The sequence below is a fragment of the Bufo bufo genome, chromosome 5 (assembly GCF_905171765.1).
Source record: "Bufo bufo chromosome 5, aBufBuf1.1, whole genome shotgun sequence".
NCBI classification, from domain to species: Eukaryota; Metazoa; Chordata; class Amphibia; order Anura; family Bufonidae; genus Bufo; species Bufo bufo.
In genome coordinates this window covers 136,367,946-136,393,580 of record NC_053393.1, presented here as the reverse complement: position 1 = coordinate 136,393,580, position 25,635 = coordinate 136,367,946, and the positions used below count along the sequence as shown (strand labels likewise).

The 25,635-nt window shown below is 39.9% G+C and overlaps 1 protein-coding gene across 2 annotated transcripts in view; it reads right to left on the bottom strand.

The window, feature by feature from the left end:
• ST18 (ST18 C2H2C-type zinc finger transcription factor) overlaps positions 1 to 25,635 on the bottom strand; it is a 180,858-nt gene that overhangs the window by 143,471 nt on the left and 11,752 nt on the right. The window contains exons 2-7 of one of the 2 annotated variants that reach the window (XM_040432085.1): positions 24,881 to 25,573; positions 22,720 to 22,854; positions 16,191 to 16,281; positions 13,441 to 13,539; positions 13,121 to 13,320; positions 11,003 to 11,211 (exon numbers count right to left, since the gene is read on the bottom strand). In XM_040432085.1, coding sequence (XP_040288019.1) covers positions 11,003 to 11,211; positions 13,121 to 13,320; positions 13,441 to 13,539; positions 16,191 to 16,281; positions 22,720 to 22,854; positions 24,881 to 25,573 — 1,427 coding nt within the window. Of the gene's footprint in view, positions 1 to 11,002; positions 11,212 to 13,120; positions 13,321 to 13,440; positions 13,540 to 16,190; positions 16,282 to 22,719; positions 22,891 to 24,880; positions 25,574 to 25,635 lie in introns of both variants that reach the window. The other variant, XM_040432086.1, reaches the window with a different exon arrangement.

Here is a 25,635-nt window from a genome sequence, read left to right as displayed (position 1 = left end):
CCGGAAGTGCGGGTCCACAATTCCGTGTCCGGGCAGCATGATGTGCTGCCCCAAAAAATGAATGGGTCCGCAATTCCGTTCCGCAAAGCGTGGAACGAAATTGCGGACGTGTGAATGGAGCCTAAACATCCATTTCTCAGAAAGGCATCAGTGAAAAAAAGTTTGTTAAAAATGGTTTATCTGTTTTTAATGGACATTTTTTTCACTGTCCTGTGCATGTAACCTTATTGGTAAGAATGTATCCAACTTCAAGTAAACAAAACAAAGTAATGGTACTTTCATACTAGCGTTTTTCTTTTCCGGCATAGAGTTCCGTCCTAGAGGCTCTATACCGGAAAAGAACGGATCAGTTTTATCCCCATGCATTCTGAATGGAGAGCAATCCGTTCAGGATGCATCAGGATGTCTTCAGTTCAGTCTTTTTGACTCATCAGGACAGAGATAAAACCGCAGCATGCTACGGTTTTATCTTCTGCCCAAAAAACTGAACACTTGCCTGAATGCATTTAAAATACCGGAATGCTGCATGCGCAGACCGAAAAAAATGTTAAAAAATATAAATGCCGGATCCGTTTTGACAGATGACACCGGATTCTGATCAGTCTTACAAATACCATCAGTTGGCATACGTTTTGACGGATCCGGCAGGCAGTTCCGGAGATATAACTGCTTGGCGGATCACTCTGCCGCAGGTGTGAAAGTACCCTAAGACAATAAATCGTTTTACTATAATTAACCATTTAAGGACCACAGGTTTATACCCCCCTAGTGACCAGGCCCTTTTTTACAAATCGTCACTTCACAACTTTAACGGTTTATTGCTCGGTCATGCAACTTGGCACCCAAATGAATTTTACCTCCTTTTCTTCTCACAAATACAGCTTTCTTTTGGTGGTATTTGATTGCTGCTGCCATTTTTCGTTTTTCTGATATTAATCAAAATAGACCGCAATTTTCTCAAAAAAAGTGTATTTTTAACTTTTTCTGGTAGAATTGTTCAAATATAATTACATTTCTATACAAGTTTGTGTCATAATTTATTGTGCTACATGTCTTTGATAAAAAAAATCCAATAAGTGTATATTTATTGGTTTGCGCAAAAGTTATAGCGTTTACAAACTATGGTACAAAAATGTGAATTTCCGCATTTTGAAGCAGCTCTGACTTTCTGAGCACCTGTCATGTTTCTTGAGGTGCTAGAATGCCAGGATAGTATAAATACCCCCCAAATGACCCCATTTTAGAAAGAAGACACCCCAAAGTATTCGCGGAGGGGCATGGTGAGTTCATGTATGATTAAAAAAAATTCACAAGTTAGCGGAAAATGACACTTTCTGAGGAAAAAAAAATTATTATAAAGTTTCCATTTCTGCTAACTTCTGGCAAAAAAAATAAAAAATCTCCCACGGACTCACTATGCCCCTCAGTGAATACCTTGGGGTGTCTACTTTCCGAAATGGGGTCATTTGTGGGGTGTGTTTACTGTTCTGGCATTTTGGGTGGGGCTAAATTGTGAGCAACTCTGTAAAGCCTAAAGGTACTCTTTGGACTTTCGGCCCCTTTGCGTATCTTGGCTGCAAAAAAGTGTCACACATGTGGTATCGCCGTACTCAGAAGAAGTAGGGCAATGAAAAAATTACTACTTCTCACGCTTTAGGGCCCCTAAAATGCCAGGGCAGTATAAATACCCCACAAGTGACCCCATTTTGGAAAGAAGACACCCCAAGGTATTCCGTGAGGGGCATGGCGAGTTCATAGAAGATATTTTCTTTTGGCACAAGTTAGCGGAAATTTTTATTTATATTCCACTAACTTGTGACAAAAAATAAAATTTTACATGGACTCACCATACCCCTCACAAAATACCTTGGGGTGTCTTCTTTCTAAAATGGGGTCACTTGTGGGGTATTTATACTGCCCTGGCATTTTAGGGGCCCTAAAGCATGAGAAGTAGTTTGGAATCCAAATGCGTAAAAATGCCCTGTGAAATCCTAAAGGTACTCATTGGAATTTGGGCCCCTTTGCGCACCTAGGCTGCAAAAAAGTGTCACACATGTGGTATCGCCGTACTCAGAAGAAGTAGGGCAATGTGTTTTGGGGTGTATTTTTACATATACCCATACTGTGTTTGAGAAATATCTCTGTAAATGACAACTTTTTCCATTTATTTATACAAAGTTGTCAATTTACAGAGATATTTCTCTCACCCAGCATGGGTATATGTAAAAATACACCCGAAAACACATTGCCCTATTTCTTCTCAGTACAGCGATACCACATGTGTGACACTTTTTTGCAGCCAAGATGCGCAAAGGGGCCGAAAGTCCAACGAGTACCTTTTAGGAGGGCATTTTTTAGACATTTGGATTCCAGACTTCTTCTCACGCTTTAGGGCCCTAAAATGCCAGGGCAGTATAAATACCCCACATGTGACCCCATTTTGGAAAGAAGACACCCCAAGGTATTCCGTGAGGGGCATGGTGCGTTCATACAAGATTATTTTTTTTGGCACAAGTTAGCGGGAATTTATTTATTTTATTTTTTTCTCACAAAGTCTCCCTTTCCGCTAACTTGTGACAAAAAGTTCAATCTTTCATGGACTCAATATGCCCCTCAGCGAATACCTTGGGGTGTCTTCTTTCCAAAATGGGGTCATTTGTGGGGTGTTTGCACTGCCCTGGCATTTGAGGGTCTCCGCAATCATTACATGTATGGCCAGCATTAGGAGTTTCTGCTATTCTCCTTAGGCCTCATGCAAACGACCGTTGTTTGGGTCCGCATCCGAGCCGCCGTTCGGATGCGCATCCGAACGGCGGTTATAAGGGAAAATAATAGCATTCTGAATACAGAGTGCATAGTAAAACAGCGCTGGAGGGGTTAAAAAAATAAAATAAATAATTTAACTCACCTTAGTCCACTTGATCGCGTAGCCCGGCATCTCCTTCTGTCTCCTTTGTTGAACAGGACCTGTGGTGAGCATTAAATACAGGAACAGGACCTTTGATGACGTCACTCCGGTCATCACATGATCCATCACCATGGTAAAAGATCATGTGACGCACCTTGTGATGACCGGAGTGATGTCATCAAAGGTCCTGTTCCTGTAATTAATGCTCACCACAGGTCCTATTCAACAAAGGAGACAGAAGAAGATTCCGGCTACGCGATCAAGTGGACTAAGGTGAGTTAAATTATTTTTAATTTTTTTTAACCCCTCCAGTGCTGTTTTACTATGCATTCTGTATTCAGAATGCTATTATTTTCCCTTATAACCATGTTATAAGGGAAAATAATAATGATCGGGTCTCCATCCCAATCGTCTCCTAGCAACCGTGCGTGAAAATCGCACCGCATCCGCATTTGCTTGCGGATGCTTGCGATTTTCACGCAACCCCATTCACTTCTATGGGGCCTGTGTTGCGTGAAAAATGCAGAATATAGAGCATGCTGCGATTTTCACGCAACGCACAAGTGATGCGTGAAAATCACTGCTCATGTGAACAGCCCCATAGAAATGAATGGGTCGGTATTCAGTGCAGGTGCAATGCGTTCACCTCAAGCATCGCATCCGCGCGGAATACTCGCCAGTGTGAAAGGGGCCTAAAGGTTTTCTGAGATTTAAAAATTGGTGTTCTACTGTAGCCTTAGGATAGATCATCCACATGTGAGCAGTGGTCTTTCTTCTGATACTCCTGCTGATCAGATGTTTGCAGATGCTACAGGAACCAGGCTAAGTTCAGTACACTGTGTTGTTACTGATTGCTGCAGCTCTCTCCCATTCACCTATTCTAAGGACAGATCATCAATATTTTATTAAACTCCAGGAAAACAATTTTAAAGGGGTAGACCAATGTGTTTGTATGATGACTACCTGGCACTTACTAATATAGTGAATGAGAGGTATAGCAATTACCAGTGAAGTGATTATGTCCAAGCCTAGTGGATGAAACCACACCGATAAGAGAGAAGGAGAGGAGCGCCAAACTTCTAATCTAGTACCAGATGGTGTTAAGAATCAATCTATTATGTGGTGGTTAATAGATAAATAACCTTACACACAAGGAAAAAGGAAATTAATAAAATGTTATAAAATTTTATAAGTATCGGTAACCCAATAAATCACTGTGACCAGAAATGGACTAGACACCAGTGTGTAGATGTGCCCAATATGGATCAAAGTAAAATTACTGAATGCTATTAAAATAGGCAATTATACACCAAATGAGAAGAGGAAGGACTTTTCACTTACTTCACATGGGGGGTCACCTCCAGGATAAGCTCAAGACACCTGGGTGAGTCCCCCCCGGCCGGGCTCGTTCGTAGAATGGTAGATATCCAGGTAAGTAGGCCAGGTCTGCGGTGGAGATCAAAAATAGCAGCCGGATCCTCAACTTCATGAAATCTCTCTTTAATATATAATAAATATACGGCTCAACGCGTTTCGGGTGTCCATACAATACCCCCTTCATCAGGAGCAGATAAAAAAAGGTAAGTAAAATCCACAGGTATATATACACACAAGTATGAAGGTAGAAATAGGCGCCAAACCCTTGTGGGCGGGGCCCCGGAAATGACATCATGTACAGGTATACACAGGTATAAGCCATTGAATATATAAAGTTCTTACAATGATCATAAGAAGTATCCATAAATATTGTTGTGTGAATTCACAGATGAAAACTTAGGTAGTATAAACAGATCTTATAAGTTACTTGTTTAGTCCGGTAACTGGGGGCGGTACCGGAAGTGATGCCCGTGGAACGCACAGAACCATATGTGCGTTCCACTGGACTCAAATATTATTGCAGACACATAAACTAATATAGAGATGAGTAAAGGATATTTAATAAACCAGATTGGTAATAAATATCAGGTACATTGCCTACTTGCAGTGTAGAGCCAGGGATCAGGAAGCATCCGTGTAGCGAGCGGTCCCAGGAAATAACGTCACTGGTGGAACGCACACAGTCACGTGCGCTTTCCACCTCGCCATCCGGATGTTCCTGTATACCAACGGGGTGCAGGGATAGTTGTGTAACGGGCAGCCCCAGGAGATGACGTCACTAGTGGAACGCACACAGTCATATGTGCGCTCCACCTCGTAGCCATCCATGCGCTCCAATAACACTACAAAGCGTGAGGAGTAGCGCCCCGTATTAGCGAAAATTGGTGAACGGGGTTTATGAACAGCTCATAGGTATTTTCACAGATAATATAACCTATATGTAGAAAAAAGATTTATTATATATACATGTATGTAAAAAACATAAAGAAAATACAAAAAGAAAAACAAACCTTCCCACCCACTTAGTAGGGTGCTGAACTAGTGTTTAGAATATAAGTACCATAATACTAAATGGCGGAACAAATGTAGAATCCGTAGGAATTGTTCAAACGACAATATATGTAAAGAACAACTATCCATTCTGAAACAGAGATTTTTGAATAAAGGTTATCTGAGTAAACTTATAAATTAATCAATGAAAAGGGCCCTTGAAATTACTCAAACAGAAAGTCTTAAAGGGAAGGAGAAGAGAGTTGGCGAACAGAATGATACTAAACATTTTAATCTTAACTTCATTACCCATTATAATTCACGTCATAACGACATTAGGAAAATCATAAACCAACATTGGAACATCTTACTAAAAGACCCTATCATAGGTCTAACCATTCCCAGAACTTCCAAGCTAATTTTTAAGAGAGCCCAGACCTTGAAAAATATTTTGGCCCCCTCCTGTCCCAAATTAACAGGTGGTGATAGTAAAGTGACATCACAATCAAGTGGAAATCCTTACAGGATGGGCTCACATAAGTGTAGTTTAAAAAGGTACATAGGCTCCCACAAGTGTGTCATTAAAAGGTGCATGTGCTGCGATATGATCAATCCCTGTGGCAAACAATTAACCTTACCCCATCCTAGAGAATGTGTCACTTTAAAACATAATATGACTTGCAGTACTACCAATATTGTTTATCTACTACAATGTCCCTGCAAATTTTTATATGTAGGTCGTACCACTCAGTCGTTAAGGGAACGCATGAACGAGCATTGCTCAAATATACGACATAAAATTAATACATACAGTGTTTCCCGTCATTATGCCCTCTGTTTTTTTTTACTTTCAATGGGTCCATGGAAAAATCGGAAAATGCACCGTTTGGCTTCCGCGTCTGTGATCCGTTTTTCCAGTCCGTGAAAAAAATATGACCTATCCTATTTTTTTCACGGACAACGGTTCACGGACCCATTCAAGTCAATGGGTCCATGAAAAATCAAGGATGCACACAAGATAGTCATCCGCGTCCGTGATCCGTATCCGTGATCCGTGTCCATTTTTCCTATCATTTTCAATGCAAACTTGACAGGTTTTTTTTTCACTTTTCATGTCCGTGGATCTTCCAAAAATCAAGGAAGACCCACGGATGAAAAAACGGACACGAATCACGGAACAACGGAAACCGTTTTTGCGGACCGCAAAAAAAAAGTCTGTGTGCATGAGGCCTTAGTCACACCTCTATAATGGGTCCTTTATTCCTTCCAGACATTATGTAGGAAGGAAATGTTCTGGATTTTTTAATTAAACACTCTTTCCCCGTTCGGTTTAAACAAATCATTGGAATACACGAATTACTGACATCCGAATTATTGATATCCAGATTGTTTTATAAATAATATTTTTTGTTTTATCCTATTGTACTACCGTTTTTAATTGGTCTTTTAATAATCATTTTTAGAAACGTCTTTAAAATGAATTTATTAAGAACTATAAATGTTCTACTCCTCACGCTTTGTAGTGTTATTGGAGCGCATGGATGGCTACGAGGTGGAGTGCACACGTGACTGTGTGCGTTCCACTAGTGACATCATCTCCTGGGGCTGCCCGTACAACTATCCCTGCGCCCCATTGGTATACAGGAACATCTGGATGGCGAGGTGGAGCGCGCACGTGACTGTGTGCGTTCCACCGGTGACGTTATTTCCTGGGACCGCTCGCTACACGGATGCTTCCTGATCCCTGGCTCTACACTGCAAGTAGGCAATGTACCTGATATTTATTACCAATCTGGTTATTTATATATCTTCTACTCATCTCTATATTAGTTTATGTGTCTGCAATAATATTTGAGTCCAGTGGAACGCACATATGGTTCTGTGCGTTCCACGGGCATCACTTCCGGTACCGCCCCCAGTTACCGGACTAAACAAGTAACTTATAAGATCTGTTTATACTACCTAAGTTTTCATCTGTGAATTCACACAACAACATTTATGGATACTTCTTATGATCATTGTAAGAACTTTATATATCCAATGGCTTATACCTGTGTATACCTGTACATGATGTCATTTCCGGGGCCCCGCCCACAAGCGTTTGGCGCCTTTTTTTACCTTCATACTTGTGCGTATATATACCTGTGGATTTTACTTACCTTTTTTTATCTGCTCCTGATAAAGGGGGTATTGTATGGACCCCCGAAACGCGTTGAGCCGTATATTTATTATATATTAAAGAGAGATTTCATGAAGTTGAGGATCCGGCTGCTATTTTTGATCTCCACCGCAGACCTGGCCTACTTACCTGGATCTCTACCATTCTACAAACGATCCCGGCCGGGGGGGGCTCACCCCAGGTGTCTTGAGCTTATCCTGGAGGTGACCCCCCCCCCCCCGTGTGATGTGAGTGGAAAGTCCTTCCTCTTCTCATTTGGTATATAATTACCTATTTTAATAGCATTCATTAATTTTACTTTGATCCATATTGGGCACATCTACACACTGGTGTCTAGTCCATTTCTGGTCACAGTGATTTATTGGGTTACCGATACTTATAAAATTTTATAACATTTTATTAATCTCCTTTTTCCTTGTGTGTAAGGTTATTTATCTATTAACCACCACATAATAGATTGATTCTTAACACCATCTGGAACTAGATTAGAAGTTTGGCGCTCCTCTCCTTCTCTCTTATTGGTGTGGTTTCGTCCACTAGGCTTGGACATAATCACTTCACTGGTAATTGCTATACCTTTCATTCACTTCATTGATACATTGTAAAAGAGAACCTTTCATCTGGCAAAACATTGTGAACTAAGTGTCATGATTTGTACAGCGGCGCCCAGGGATCTCACTGCACTTACTATTATCCCTGGGCGCCGCTCCGTTCTCCTGCTTTGCCCTCTGGTATGTTTGGTCACTTGGTTATAGTAGGAGGAGACTGCCCTTTTTCTCCTGGGCGTCTTCTTCTCCCAGGCCGTAGCGCTGGCCAATCGTAGCGCAGAGCTCACAGCCTGGGAGGAAAAAACCTTTCCAGGCTGTGAGCTCTGCGCTGCGATTGACCAGCACTACAGCCTAGGAGAAGGAGACGCCCAGGAAAACAAGGGCAGTCTCCTCCTACTATAACCAAGTGACCGAACATACCGGAGGGAATAGCAGGAGAATGGAGCGGTGCCCAGGGATAATAGTAAGTGCAGTGAGATCCCTGGGCGCTGCTCTACAGATCATGATACTTAGTTCACAATTTTTTGTGAAGCAGCCTACTTCGACTCCATTTCTTTCACATCTTTTACATATCTTTACGTAACTGAGTCACAGTCCTGTTGGCGCCTCTCTCCAGTTATTCAGGGGCACTTAGTTGATCCCTTGAAAGAATTTGGATAACCTCGTTCTCTTTTTTTCTCCTTTTTTTTTTTTTACATTTTCTACTTTCTAATATAGCCTTTGTTGAAATTCTATGCCACTTTCTATGTTTCATCAGGTATGCCCCCATGTTTGCCAAGTCTTTTATGCTGTCCACAAAATGGCTGCTGATGGAAGGTCGTGTGATCAGCCAAATCACCTCCATGTGATGTCTGCTCCATTCAAATATCCTGCACCTGCCATCTCCACTTGCACTGTTGGGAGTTTAGTTCAGACACAATGTGTTTGAATACTGGTGATATCAAATGGAGATCATTTGCCTGGTCACATGACCCTCCATCAGCAGCCATTAAATGGACAAGACCTCTGTGTGGACAGCACAAAATTAGGGGATAAAACTAATGAAATATAGAAAATGGCAGAGAATTTAAACAAAGGCTATATTAATAAGTGCCATTTAGTCATCTTACATACACATTGGTCACAAGCAACCAAAAAATGACCAACCCCTTTATGTGTGGTTAAACAACTCACTGTTTATGTAACTGTGTTACTTGCTTACCTATAGCTCCTTAAAGAAGGTTAAAATGATATATATTTAAAAATTCATCACACATTATTCTACCTGTCTTGCATATACTGTAATCCTTAAAAAGAAAGTGTTGGGGTGTAATCGTGAAATAAGCAGCGTTAGTCTATTTAAGTGGCTATCATTCATCTGACTTTTTGGAACTAAACCTTAACCCCTTAGTGACCGACCTGTTTTGGGCCTTACTGATCAAGCATTTTTCTTCCTTTTTTTTCATCGTCGTGTTCCAAGAGCTATAACTTTTTTATTTTTCCAACTATATAGCTTTATGAGGGCTTGTTTCTTGCGGGACAGGTTGTAGTTTTTAATGGCACCATTTTGGGTACACATTATTTTCTGATTAACTTTTATTACCTATTTCTGGGAGATGGGAAAAACAGCAATACTGCCACTGTGTTTTTTTTACGTTATAAATTTTATGGCGTTTATTTTTTAGTAAAAATAACATAATATCTTTATTCTATGGGTCATTGCGATTACAGTGATACCAAATACATATTGTTTTTTTTTCTGTTTTACTACTTTTTTGCAATAAAACCCTTTATTTTTTAAAAGAAAAAAATGTTTTTGTATTACCACTTCCAAAGACACAATATTTTTTTATTTTTCTTTCCATGGCATTGTGTGAGGGCTTGATTTTTGCAGGACGACTTGTATTTTTCATTGGTATCATTTTGGAGTAAATGGCGCTTTTTGATCGCTTGTTATTAAGTTTTTTCGGTGGCATCTAAGAATAGATGAGCAATTCTGTCTTTTTTTTTTTTTTACGGCGTTCACCGTAGGGGATAATTTACATGATATTTATGTATTCCAGGTCGATACGGACACGGCAATAGCAAACATATGGGGGAGTTTTTTTGCAATTTTTTTCATTGAAAAGTGTATTTTCAATGGAAAAAAGTGTAATTTATTTTATTAAATTAACGTTTTTTTTTTTACCACCTAATAGTCCCACAAGGGGACTTTAAAAGACAACATTATGATTGATTTAGAAAAACCAATGCATTAACCCTATAGTGCATTGCATTTTAATATCAGTGCTATCCTGACATTGACCAGCAGGCTGCGCCAGAAAGGCACAGCCTGCCGGAAATTACTCAAGGCTGGTCTGGGGCCTACATGAGACCCCAGCCAACCTTCACACACACCCGCACCCAGCAATCGAATTTCCGGCGTGCCGATGGGAGACAGAGGGAGTTCGCTCCCTCAGTCAGCACTTTACATGGGTGGTCATTTAGGGGTTAAGAAATGGATTATTATAACCAGCCTCACTGTAGGGTTTTAATAAAGGAGGGATAAACTATCACTTTCCATTCATGGTAAATAGATTAGGACATGCTTAATTCAGCATGTACTCTGCTCATCCACACGGAGGAGACCCTGCATGAAATCTCCTAGAACAATGAGAGCAAGAAACGGTTACCAAATCCATATGCCTCCAGAAAATCATAGCTGTCTAAAATCTGCAGCTCAAAAATTCAGCTCCATTACCCATGGAAAAAATGTAACAACTTTCCCTTCTCCCAAATTGCTGCAGAGGGCAATTGGGCATGACTTACACCCTATGGATCTCTTAATTCAGTTTTGATTCTCAATGAAGACCCAAAAACCAAAATGACATGCTTTTGCCTTGTAGAATCCCCCTCGCACAAAGTTATTGCAGATACTGTACAGCATATTCCTCGTTTTTGCGGGATTTAACTCTAATGTGAAAAGCAGTTTATTCACAGCTCAGTAGCCACTACAACCTCCAGGATCTTGGATTCTCCTACCTTGGCAGACAGACCCAATGGTTTGTTGGACAGGATCTCTGCTGCTGCTTCCCTGCAGCGGGTGGAAAGGTTGAGGATGGCAGCAGCTGCTGCTATGTGGGTGTCTTCACTACACTGACCATAGCTGTAAGAGCTGGCATGGCAGGGACTCTGTGTGTGGGCGCTAGGCAGCCGGTTGGAAGATTGGACTGGACTTGTAAATTGTTTTGCTGTGAAAGAGAGAAGTGATTACATGCATGCAACATATGATTTTCTTCATGGCAGAGCAAATGAAAATTTGAAAATAAATGGGAATTTTGTGCTATATTTATACATGGAACATAGAAGTTAGCCTTTTTTTTCTGTGTTTCAATTTCCTTTCCAAACACCTACTTTGGCAGAAGCATATGCACTAAATTGTATAAAAATGCATCAATAGTTGCAAGATTTTATTATGTTTGATGTCATCACCTAAAATAAATCTGTGTTTATCCCTTTCATGACCGGGCCCAAAAAAGGCCTGAATGTCCATGCAACTTTTTGTGATTTTGTGCACGTGGTGGTTTAGTGACTACCAACATTTTTTTTTGTGTTTTTTTTTTTTCACATGACACTTAGGACTTCTTATTAGAATTTTTTATTTATTTTTTTTCCCTTTTTTTAGGTTTTATTTGGAGGAAAACTGCTAATTATTATTAAAAAGTATATTTTTTATTATAGCTTTTTATTTCTTAAATATTAAAAATTACCCAAGAAATTATTATTGCAATGGATTCCCTATTTTGTGATGATCGTTTTCATATATAACATTTATAGGTTTGAGCGAACAAAGCGACTATGGTGACGGTTTCTGTTAGTGACTGCATTTCTTAAATTTTTTTATTTATATTTTTTATAATTTTTTAAACTTATATTTTAATTTATTTTTTGGCACATAATATGTCCCCCAGGAGGTTATTAAAAGACCTCTGGAGGACACTGACTTTTATTTTCCTTTTTTTCCCCACTGTTTCCATTGTAACTGTGGCTTCCGCAGGAGTCCCAGTTACAGGAGAAAGCCCCCTGTGGAGGCATTACACACAGGCAGAGCTGATCAGGGTCTCCTTAGACCCTGCAGCTCTGCTTCTGGCCCAGACACCCCCAGGGGTCACGTGACCACTGGGATTAACAGAGGAAGCGTCTCTGCCGCTTCCTGCTCTTTCCCCTTTGTGCTCATGTACCGCTCCCCTGTCGGCACAGGAGAAGGCAGAAGCAGTAATAAACCGCTCCTGTCTTCTCCTGATCAGCACAGGGATTAAAGCGCTGCCTGCACATGTATGTACGTGCTATCTTCACGTGGCATGTGATAGGACAGATAGGATGTATATACACACTGGGCAGTCGGGAAGGGGTTATGCTGCACTTGTATATTGCTGTATTTAGTGTATGTAATATATGCAGCTTTATCATTGTATAGCTCCCCTCATGCTAATGGCTATGCAACATAAAATATAACATATAGCAAATGGAAAAGCAGCCTCAAGAAAGGGAGTAGTCTTAGTTAGAGATAAGCAAATCGATTCTACATGAGTCAAATTTGTTACGAACTTCCTAAAAGATTTGAATTTCGGTGAATCTAAAATGTTTACGATTCATTCTGCACAAATCCCTTGAAATGGTAGCCACCATTTTAAAGATCAAAAGACAGAGAAGAAGGCATCTGCCACAAAAAAAGGATACTTTATGGAAGTTTTTTAAAATAAAAATGAATCTGACAGTGTTATAATATATGATGCCATCACTTTGTCATTACTAATACTGCCTTCACATTAAAGAGCTTAAAATGGATTGGATACAGCCCTAGGAGACCCCAGAGTGTGTTCCATTACTTTTTAGGACGATTGGGAAACTTTTGATTTGGACCGAATTTATTTGTACCAAATTGAACCCAAAAGAATTTGGAAAATTTGCTTGTTTCTAGTCCTAATTTAACAAACCCTGTAACATTTAGTTATTTCAAAGAGAGGAGATTATTAAGAAAAGCTTTCAATTGGCAAAGTTTACTTTTTAATGACCAAATATTAACATCAACACTAGACTATGGACACACTTCAATATTTCACACATTCATTTTTAGAGGCCTTTTTTTATTATTTGTACCTTCTCCATTACTTGTCTCTTGGCTGTGAACTACTGTTGCAATAGTATGTTTCCCAAAGACCTGGGCATCAAAGCTGGCATAGTCAAATGGAACTTTCCCAAATCTATCATGCTCTTTAATTATTGTAGCTCGTGTTGTGGTAACTGGTGCACTTCCATAACTGAATTGGGTAACTTCAAGATGTTTGACGCATGTTGCTCTGGAAAATGTATGGAGAAGAAATCAACCACAGTTAAGACAATTACAATTTTTGGCCATATGTATTATAACTGTACCCAACATTCTAACCCAGAGCTCAAAGCTTCAAGAAATACTCTACCTATGAATAGATTCAAGGCTTGACCCGCTACCACAAGAATAATGTTTGTCTTGTGTTTTTGAAAGCTTCTCAGCTGCAGCAATTGGACAACCTGAAAGACTTTAGTCAAAAAGCAGTTACAAAGAGATGATCGATATCACTTCCAGTACCTTCTACACCTACCGCAACCATCATATACTGCTAAGATTTATGGTTTTGTCTTACAAATACTGATGCAAAATACTGACCAGAATACTGACATGGAAAGGGGCCTAACTGTGTATATTAACTTAAAGGGGTTGTCTCACTTCAGAAAATGGCATTTAGCATGTAGAGAGAAAGTAAATACAAGGCAATTACAAATGTATTGTGATTGTCCATATTTTGCCTCCTTTGCTGGCTCGGTTTATTTTTCCAATCACATTATACGCTGCTTGTATCGAGGGGTCACAACCATTCTGCAATCCAGCAATGGTAGCTGTGCTGGCGCACTACAGGTATGTGTGCAGGGCTTTCTGGTGGCTGGGACTGCGGGAGTGCGTATAAGCCGGCACTTTCCTATAGTGTGCAAGCATAGCCACCGCTGCAGGATTGCAGAATGGTTGTGACTCCTGGATACGAGCAGCATATAATGTGATGGAAAAATTAACCAAGCCAGTAAAGGAGACAATATGAACAATCACAATACATTAGTCAGAGTCCTGTATTAACTTTCTCTATGTGATGAATGCCATCTGCTGAAGTGCGACAACCCTTTCAACGGCCCTTTGTATTTACTAGTTGTATATAATTAGCTAGTCATACTTCCTTTAATACTATAGTTTGCCATTTATTACACATGTTACAGTTGAAATTTGCCACTTTTCCACTTTTTGGACATATTTATTTCCCTTACTTATATAGCACCATCATCTTTTGCAGTGCTTTACAGATTTTTGGGGTGATTCATTATGACCCCTATCAGCATTCCTCTGTGCATGTATGATCCTAAAGGCCCTGTTTCATTAGGGGTGCATTATTATCAGAGCTTGGGCCCACCGGAAGATCCTCTGGTACTCTGGTGGGCCAGTCTGACCCTGCCCCAGTGCCAGAAACTGGAACAACATGGTGACTCAGTAATTATCACTGACGACTTTCAGTGCTGTGGTTCTTCCCACAGTCAAAAAATATACAAAAAGGCAAATCGACTTCTTACAAAATTGACCATAGTGTGTGTTGTGGTCAAGCACCAATATAACTTCCCAGGGAGTCGTCCCAGCCACACAACTATCTCTGGTCTCTGAGTCCCCATGAGAAAAGTACATTACAAATCTTTGTCATTGTTAAAAAGACAGACCAGCTAGGGGCTGGAGTAGATTTCAATCTAGCCGCATGGATTGCCAGAGCATTTGTATAATTTCTGATGAGACTTTCATTTGTTATAAATAAAGCGCATCCTTCAGCAGTGCGAGGGATATCAAAGACTGGTGAAGACACGTGTCTTTGATAAATAACCCCCATTGTGATAATCAATGTCCCCAGTGGGGCTCATAATAGATTCCCAATTAATATGTCTTTGGTGTGTGGGAGGAAACCTATGCAAACACAGTGAGAATATACAAACTTTATTAGGTGCTGCCCTTTGGGTATGGCCACATGGTCAGGTTTCCTGATGCAGTTTTGGAAGCCAAATGAGTGAATTTAAAAGAGGAGAAGTCACATCTGTCCTTTATACTTTCTCTCCTTTTATGATCCACTCCTGATTTTGATTTCTAAAACTGCGTGCAGAAACCTGACCGTGTGGCCATACTCTTAGTCAGATTTGAACCCAGGACCTCAGCATTGTAATGCACCAGTGCTACCATACTTTAACTACAGTAGTTAATGTAGCTACAGTAGCAATCCCAAATCTCTGAGCTTCTCAAAATAGGGTTGGTCATACATTTAGATAGTCATCAATTGAATGCTCCTTCAGCTGACAACTGTCTGTCCCAAACCCCTCTACCCATACACATGCACATTTGGCTTTGTGCATGTGTATTGAGAGAGTGGAGAATGCCACTGCCATTCACAACTCTAACAAAAGGGTAGGGCATATTTAAATCCAACCGTCTTATCTCCAATGACATCCGCCATGGAGAGTCAGGAGGTCCCCATATATATTAGATGGTTGTCAGGTTCCAGCCAACATTAACCTAATGTGTATGGCCAGCATAAGCACAAATTTGTATATATGGAAGTGTTTAATATGGTCTTAAAACAATGGAAAGGCTGGTACTATTATTTAGGTCAGCGCTGAGGGTGATTTACAGTATTTACAGTATGATAACTATTGAGTAATTAGAACTCATTTATGTGACATCTTGAACACTATTATGTGATTTGACCTGAAACTTCGATGCCATGGGAGAGATATGTGTACATGATTGTGAGGTCTCTCGCTTGTCTAATTTGCAGGTTTATTGTTTCTATCAACTATATGTTGGATTGTCTCCAAGATTATAAATGACTCGATGCAGTCACAATTTAAAACCTGTTCTCTTTTGTATCATCTGGTTTTGAAATACATAACCCTTTCTCAGTTTTAAATCACTATTTTAATTTAAATACATTTGTGGCTTCAGTAAATTCAAAAGTGCTTCCCAGTAAGCAGACCATCTGCTCAATCCTGATTTGTGACAAAATGGTTCCTTTGTAGCCGTCGGCCTATTGCTTTATCCAAACAGTCATTTGCCCTGTCAATCATAGTTCAATCATTCAACAATTGTAAATCCACCAGTTGCTTCTAGTACCTTCTGTGTGTGTTGCGATTACTGTTAACATGTCCTCTTCCCGTACATCCTGGTGTTGGACACTTTAGAACATTTTCATGCATGGCCAAAACTAATTAAAGAAGATGAAAGATTGATTCAGAAACTTTTCTACATGAATTCTAATAAGTTAATCAATCAAGTAATCAACAGCTTGGCTATCACTATACAACACTGAATGATGTATAGAGAATCCTAATTTAACCCCTTCAGGACCCAGCCAGTTAAATTTTTTTGTTTTTATTTTGTTTCATATCATTGTTTTTCCTCCTTACATTCCAAGAGCCATAACTTTTTTCCTTTTTCAGTTCACATAGTAAGAGGGCACAATTTAATTTACTGTAGCACATACATAAAAATGGGGGAAAATTGTTTGTTAGGTGAAATTGAAAACAAAATTGAATTATGCCATTTTTTGAGGGGCAGATTGTGCAATGTGGACTAAAAATGACATGACTGACCTTTTGTGGGTCAGTATGAGTATGACAATACCAGATTTATATAGTTTTTATTATGTTTTACTGCTTTAAAAAAAAATCTTTGGGAAAAAAATTCCAAATTTTATTTGCATCTCCATAATTTTACACTCATAACCTTTTAAATGTTCTATATTTTTCATAGGGCAAGATGACAAAGACATTTTTTTCCATTAAGGCATTTACTGTGCAGGATAAATACTTTTATACTTTAATAGCTTGGATGCCAATGATTCCAATTATGTTTATCTTTTTATTTATTTTTATATGTAAAATTAGGAAAGGGTTAACTTGAATGCAAATTCTTTAGCTTTTTTAATAGAAATTTTTTTACTTTGTTTTTATAATCGCTAATAACATCGACTGCAATAGTATATTATTGCTATCTATGGGATTTCTACTGGCTTGCTATTAACCCCTTCCATAGTCCCCTGACTTCCATACCAACCGATCAGAACCCCATGATTTCATTGGTAGAGACTACCCTACCTCTATTGCTATTCTCATAGATGCCACAGTCACCGTTGACTGTGGTGGTTAGATGACTGTGTTTTGAGATATCTTCAAGGTCGAACATTGTATAACACAGCTGGCACCCTCCATGTCTGGAGCAGACTTAGTTTGTGCACCTGCTTCGTACATCACTTGCTCACATACACTGCGTGCAGAATAATTAGGCAAATGAGTATTTTGACCACATCATCCTCTTTATGCATGTTGTCTTACTCCAAGCTGTATAGCAGCGGTGGGGAACCATTTTGCTGCCAAGGGCCATTTGGATATTTGTAACATCATTCGGGGGCCATACAAAATTCTCAATAAAAATTTTTTACTGCTGTATTTGGTCAAACATATAATTGACTTAGGGATAAGTTACAGAAATTGCACTTCAATTAAAATAATCTAGAGGGCTGTATTTTTGCAGCACAAAATAGCGCCTGCACTATATATATACAGTATATTACATACAATACAGGCGCCATATTGACCACACATAGCAGTCTAATTTTTAAGTTCAGAATGTTACTTATTTGACATTAATGGCAGGAAGCTAAACCCAGGGGGTCCAGAGAGGGGTTCACCCAGCTTTCACTCTCCCTGCCTCTTTCTTCGCAACTGTCCCTGCCTTTGTCCCTTTCTCAGCAAAATATCTGCCCCCACCTCCATCAGCCTGAAATCAGCCTCCTATCAGACCACCCAGGACTACATCAGCCTCAGATCAGACTCCCATCAGACCTCTAAGCCTCAGATTAGACCCCAATCAGACCCTTCCTAGCTTCAGATCAGACTCCCATCAGACCCCCAGCCTCAGACCAGACCCGGATCAGACGCCCAGCCTCAGATCAGCCCCCATCAGACCCCCCAGGGTCAGATCAGCCCCTATAAGACCCCCCAGCCTCAGATCAGACCTTCATAATACCCTCCCTAGCCTCAGATCAGCCCCCATCAGACCCTCCCCAGCCTCAGATAAGCCCCCATCAGACCCCCTAGTCTCAGATCAGACCCCTGTCAAACCCCAGCCTCAGATCAGACACCCCCAGCCTCAGATCAGACCCTCCCAAGCCTCAGATCAGACCCCCATCAGACCCTCCCCACCCTCCTTTAGCCTCAGATCAGCCCCAATCAGACATCAGATCAGATACTGTATTTAAGATAAACAAATAAACTTACCTCTCCAGCTCCGTACGGCGCTGCCTCTTGGCAGATTCACTTACCCTCCCTGTTCTTCTTCCTGCCGCACTATATTGTCACCTCACACCGCACAGCGTCAGGTCATAGTGCACGTCTACGTGCACTGCGTCCTGACGCTGGATGTGTCAGGACACAGTGTGGGGCTGAAAGAAGACCAGGGAAGGTGAGGACAGCCAGTGCAGTGCTGTTCTCACCTTCCTGTGCCTCCCGTATGCTAATGACCGCTTCCATAATGGAAGGGGTCATAAGCATTTTCACATTATGTTCTGGCAGGGGGCCGGGGGCCACATGAAATGATACCGTGGGCCGCATACGGCCCTCGGGCCGGAGGTTCCCCACCCCTGCTGTATAGGCTCGAAAGCCTACTACCAATTAAGCATATTAGGTGATGTGCATCTCTGTAATGAGAAGGGGTGTGGTCTAATGACATCAACACCCTATATCAGGTGTGCATAATTATTAGGCAACTTCCTTTCCTTTGGCAAAATGGGTCACAAGAAGGACTTGACAGGCTCAGAAAAGTCAAAAATAGTGAGATATCTTGCAGAGGGATGCAGCACTCTTAAAATGGCAAAGCTTCTGAAGCGTGATCATCGAACAATCAAGCGTTTCATTCAAAATAGTCAACAGGGTCGCAAGAAGCGTGTGGAAAAACCAAGGCGCAAAATAACTGCCCATGAACTGAGAAAAGTTAAGCGTGCAGCTGCCAAGATGCCACTTGCCACCAGTTTGGCCATATTTCAGAGCTGCAACATCACTGGAGTGCCCAAAAGCACAAGGTGTGCAATACTCAGAGACATGGCCAAGGTAAGAAAGGCTGAAAGACGACCACCACTGAACAAGACACACAAGCTGAAACGTCAAGACTGGGCCAAGAAATATCTCAAGACTGATTTTTCTAAGGTTTTATGGACTGATGAAATGAGAGTGAGTCTTGATGGGCCAGATGGATGGGCCCGTGGCTGGATTGGTAAAGGGCAGAGAGCTCCAGTCTGACTCAGACGCCAGCAAGGTGGACGTGGAGTACTGGTTTGGGCTCGTATCATCAAAGATGAGCTTGTGGGCCCTTTTCGGGTTGAGGATGGAGTCAAGCTCAACTCCCAGTCCTACTGCCAGTTTCTGGAAGACACCTTCTTCAAGCAGTGGTACAGGAAGAAGTCTGCATCCTTCAAGAAAAACATGATTTTCATGCAGGACATGGCTCCATCACACGCGTCCAAGTACTCCACAGCGTGGCTGGCAAGAAAGGGTATAAAAGAAGAAAATCTAATGACATGGCCTCCTTGTTCACCTGATCTGAACCCCATTGAGAACCTGTGGTCCATCATCAAATGTGAGATTTACAAGGAGGGAAAACAGTACACCTCTCTGAACAGTGTCTGGGAGGCTGTGGTTGCTGCTGCACGCAATGTTGATGGTGAACAGATCAAAACACTGACAGAATCCATGGATGGCAGGCTTTTGAGTGTCCTTGCAAAGAAAGGTGGCTATATTGGTCACTGATTTGTTTTTGTTTTGTTTTTGAATGTCAGAAATGTATATTTGTGAATGTTGAGATGTTATATTGATTTCACTGGTAAAAATAAATAATTGAAATGGGTATATATTTGTTTTTTGTTAAGTTGCCTACTAATTATGCACAGTAATAGTCACCTGCACACACAGATATCCCCATAAAATAGCTAAAACAAAAAACAAACTAAAAACTACTTCCAAAAATATTCAGCTTTGATATTAATGAGTTTTTTGGGTTCATTGAGAACATAGTTGTTGTTTAATAATAAAATTAATCCTCAAAAATACAACTTGCCTAATAATTCTGCACTCCCTTTATAGTTACGTTCAGGGGCATAAAGATGTTAAAGGCTATAGATACATTTTCAACTTTGATTTAGCCCTAAAGGGTTGGAGAACCAACCATCAGTCAGATTTATTATACAGCAGCATTCTGTAGTTGCTAAATACTGTGAAACATAGAAGTTGCAGAAGCCAAATGGTGCAAAATGTCAAATAATAAATTACTAAAATATTTATCTACATAATACATATAATGATAATAAAACTTGGCTTTAAAGGTGTCCATAGCGTTTAAGCCTCTATATGTTTCTGATATTAGAAAGGTTTCCTTGTCCAATATGCCTTAGAAACCATGATTTGGTATACCAGAGGAAACTGCACAAAATCCACTTACACTCATTTTGTGTTCTGTATAAAATGGTAATAAACAATATGTTTAGATGAGAGTATCACTGTGACCTAGTTACTACACATACACGCAGTATCAATGATCATGACTACCAGATTGTTTTAACCCCTTAAGGACCCAGGCTAGTTCACTATTTAAGGCACAGTGATTTCCTTTCTTTTTTTGATCTCCAAATTTCAAAAGCCATAATTTTATAATTTTTATTTCGACCTAGCCATATGACATAGCTTATTTTATGGAGGGAAAGTTTAATTTTTAATTGCATCATTTTGGAGTACATCAGGTAAATTGTATAACTTTTAAAACAATTTTTGGGGGTGACTGTGTAGAAAATGTGTGAAATTCTACCATTGTTTTTACGGTTTAATTTTTACAGTATTAACAGTGCTGTACTAATGATATTTAACGTCATTATTTATGATTATGGAGATGCCAAATTTATAAAATGTTTGTTATGTTTTACAACTTTAAAAAAATGTAAATGTCCTTTTCAAAAGATATTGCTCTGTGCGGCTATATTCTGACACCCAAAACCTTTTATACTTTCAGGTCGCTGGAACTGTGTGAGAGTTTATTTATTTATTTTTTGCTGGTAAGCTTTATTTTCATTTGATACCATTTTTGATACATGGGACCTTTTGATAGTTTTTATTAAAAAAATTGCGTCGTCAATGTGACCAAAAAAACACCTTAATTATGTGGGTTAAATAATGGGATTTTTTAATTTGCGATGAGTGAATCAATTCTAACTAATCGATTTGTCTCATTAGTATGAACAGTTCACCTGTGGGGGCTGTCTTTACAGGTGAAGAAGCGTCTACCTGTCTGTTGATTGACAGGGCCGGAAAACTAGGTCATTCCTAAAAATCTGGGTCCTGCGCTGGGTGCCAAAGCTCAAATTCGGCTTCAGGAGCAGTGATTGGTCATGTGTTGCTACACTTCCAAGTAGTAGTGCATTTACAGTCGCCAATCCCAAAGCTTAATTTAATAATAAGCCAGATGGTTATTATTTTTAAAAACATTTTTCAACTTTTTAAAAAAAAATTGTCCCCTTGGAGGACTTGAACCTGTGATAATAGTCCTGTATTTCAGTGCATAAACATTCTGACATGCAGTGCCAGGATGTAACAGCAACCAGGACATGGCAGGTCTGGGGCCCTTTAGAAGGCCCCTGGCTACCATGTCAAGTACTTGTCACCGCACTATTGCCTTCACAACATACATATTAGAGTACAGAGGGAGTTCCCTCCCCCTGTCTAACCACTCAGATGCTGTAGTTGATATTGACTATGGGATCTGTGTTGAATCTGATCCCTGCAGTGAAAGATGGGTGCTGTATAATACAACCCCACCCACAAGCAGTGATATGGGTGCAGCTCCTGAGCCTTCACCATCATCATGATTTTGACGTAATAGTACTTCACAGAATGGGAAGGGGTTAGACAATAAGAAGATAATTGTGTTGAGCATTATAAATAAATACATTACTGTGAGCATATTGTTGAGTAGTGTAATGGATAGAAATGATACTACAGTTTATTGTTAAACATTTTATCTACTCTCCACATCTAATACTTATAAGCTTGTTAAGTTTTGATTTATCCTATGCAGTAATTGGGCTCACTACATAGGTAAACCTAGTTTAAATCAATGGTAAAATGGAATTCAAATGATTTTCTTTTCTATTCAATAGTCCATGAGGGCCATTGTTCATAATCTATCATACTACAATTCAAAGGGTCATTGAGTTTTCAGAAAACTTTTGATATGTCATAGAGACATATCAAAAGTTTTGACCATTAATGATCCACTTTTGAGACCACCACTGATCCCTAGAATCATAAGAAAGATGGGCCCACATATCACACTTTCACACCTCACTGCAGAAGATGAAATCAAGGCATGCCCATATGTTTTCTATAGAGTCTGTCTCACTTCCTCTCTTGCAAAAAGGAGAGAGAATGTGATATACAAGCACTTTTCTCTCCTTACTGTTATGATCATAGGGAACAGCACTCAGACCCCCACCTATCAATACTTAGGATAAGTTTCCATGACATATCAAAAGTTTTCTGAAAACTCAGTGACCCTTTAATTTCAAAGTCACAAGTTATATGCAGTAAACTTTGTCACTGACTTTCTAAAGGCACTCGAACTTTATGAGGACACCCTGACAGACTGCGATGATGTGGATAGAGTCCTGTAACATGACCAGTACCATCACAGCCTGGTATGGGGCATTTCGTCTCACGTTTCTCAAGACGTGGTGAATCTGTAAAAGAAAAAGAACAACTATTTTTAGGCCCAACTAGTACATTTCTTCACTGGTCAGTATTTACATGGAATGATTTCTGAAGCTTAGAAGATGGGTGCAGCTTTGCATGCTCAAAGCAAACAGTTTTATTTATGATACTATACACAATACAATGTCTCAGCATCATGCATTGATCATGAATGATCTTCACTGCTTGTGAGTCCTGTACTAAATTGAAAACCTTCTTAATTTCATGATAAAGTATGCAAGTGGAGAATATTATCAAAATAAACCTGTCCCAGTCCTCCGCACTGGTATCTGGTTCCAGGTGCCTCTTGACACAAAGGGAATTACCACTCAGCCAATCACTGACTGAGGCAGGTCACTGCTGTGGTCATTCCCTGTGTGTTGAGAAGGCTCAGAAATTCGAGACAGGCAGGGGACATACGAACATTGAAATGTGAGCAGCGGGGATTGGTAAGGTAATTATGACCTTTTTCATCTATTTTATAATGTTCTGAGAACCCTTTAAAAAAATAATTTACTTTAAAATTTAACTGGCCAAACAACCTCCTTAAAGGGGTTGTCCAGGTTTTTTCAAATTCCTTCCCAGCAAGTGGTACCTGTGAAGAAGTTCAAATCTATCTGCTCCTTACATTCTTTTCTGGCTCTGTAGCTCCCAGGCTCTACTCACTGGACTTCTGGTCTACATATGTCAACTTCTACATGGACGGTGCCATAAGCGTTATTGCATCCAATTACTGGCCTCAGTGCTGACCTGTTTCCATGCGTGACATAACCCGACAGTCACATTCTGCATGGAAACAGGTCACCACTGAGACCAGTCATTGGAAGCTGGGGACTGGACGTCTAGTGAATAGAGCTCTGGAGACAAGGAGCTGCTATAAAGCAGTGGGGAACAGGTAAGTACCCATTTCTTCACAGGTTTGGCTTCTTGGAAGTTTGGGAAGGGGGGCAGGGGGGGTTAATAAGCAAAATTGATCAACCCCTTTAATAAGACATATTTTTACGTAAGCTCACTTTTTAATTTAATGTAGTTGGGTGATAATTTAAACATATATTATAACCACCCACATCACAGTCTAATATAGACACTCAAAACATTTTGTGTGTTTTATTAAACATTATGTCTGCCATATAACATTTGTCTGCTCTATAGGAGGTTCTCCTGTCTCAATCTGTCATAACAAATGACAACTTTCAGTTTCAATGACCACATGGTCTTCTAGCAGACTTGTGATCATATACGATATAGGTGATTTAAAGAGAGCATAATTTTGAAGCCAGAAGCAATTTTTGAAGATTACTACAGATCATGGGCTAAGTTTAGAACACGAAGGCATGGATTTGGGCTTGTACATCAGTTGAGTTTTTGTGAGGAAAACAGGCTTTCAATGTTAAAAAAGCAGCAAAAAAATAGCTGCATCCAAGTTCTCAGGACTTGGATACAGTTAAATACAATGGTGAAGATAAGATCCGTTAACTCCCAGCTCCACCAGGGACACTGCAACCTGCATTATGGCATTATGTTGCTAGCAGGCATAAGTGATGTCATCACACCTGCTGTGCCTAGCCACCAGACATACAGTACTGAGGCAGATTTCCATTTGTCATGGGAACATGGGCTAGGTCAATATTAATTTTAGAGATGCTAAAGGGGCACATAAGGGGTCATTAAATTGTGCTTTAGCTACTATACATAAGGCGATAAAATACTGTATGAGGGACGCATAAGGGGGCAAAATACTGTATGACGGACACATAAGGGGGCATTATACTGTTTGAAAGTATACATATTAGTGATGTGACAGGGCAGAGCTTAGCAGTGCTATGATGTGGAGCTTAGCAGTGCTACATAGTAGAGTTTAGTGGTGTAACAGGGGCCCACAGACATAAATGCCAAATCCATCCCTGTGCAGGTCAATATCTGTGTGTAAAAATTATACAACATGAGAGCAATTTTAAAGAATAGCTGACTCCCAAATTAAAAATTAAAAAACTTAAAAGTAACTTTATTTCTTACTTTTGCTGGTATATATTTGCCGCCCAACTCCATCTATTACTTTCGTTTGTCTTCTGTCTCTTGCTAGGTGTTCCATCAAAAACATGTCAAGTTCTTTGTAGGTACTATGGAACATATGACCTTGCTCTGCCTGTAAAGTTATTGCTTGTTCCAGCAGGCTCAAATTCCCTTTTGTTTTATCCAGATCCACTGACTCCTCTGTAATAACTGAGAGACATTTATCATCTTCCTCACTTTCAGGAATCTGATTTTGATTTATTTCATCATTTTTTGATATTCCGGCCAATGAGTCACTTTCCAACTCTTTTCCTTCACTACTATCTATTTCAACTTTCTGCTTCATTGCATTACTGAATCTGTCAGTCATATGGTCCTTTGAGTTAGTTTCATCTGAATAACTGGAAGAACTATCCCATCCATTTTCAGTTATTGCAGGGCTACCTTTATTGTCATCAGAAGAAAATGTTGGTGAGTCTTTTTGCTTGGAGGATTGGATACCATATGATTCTCCGAGATTTCTAATGGCTTTTACCGATTGAATTACACTTTCAGTAGGGCTATCTATTACTGCATGAAAAACAGTGTCTTTTTCTGACCTTCCCGTTACTGATTGGTCAGTGATATTGTCTTCGTAGCTACACTTTTTCTCTATTGTATGTGTGGTCATGCCAGATGATTGAACAATTATTGAACCTATTAAAACACAAAAACTGTATTAAAACATAGATCGAAAAGTAAACCTCGTACATAAAATT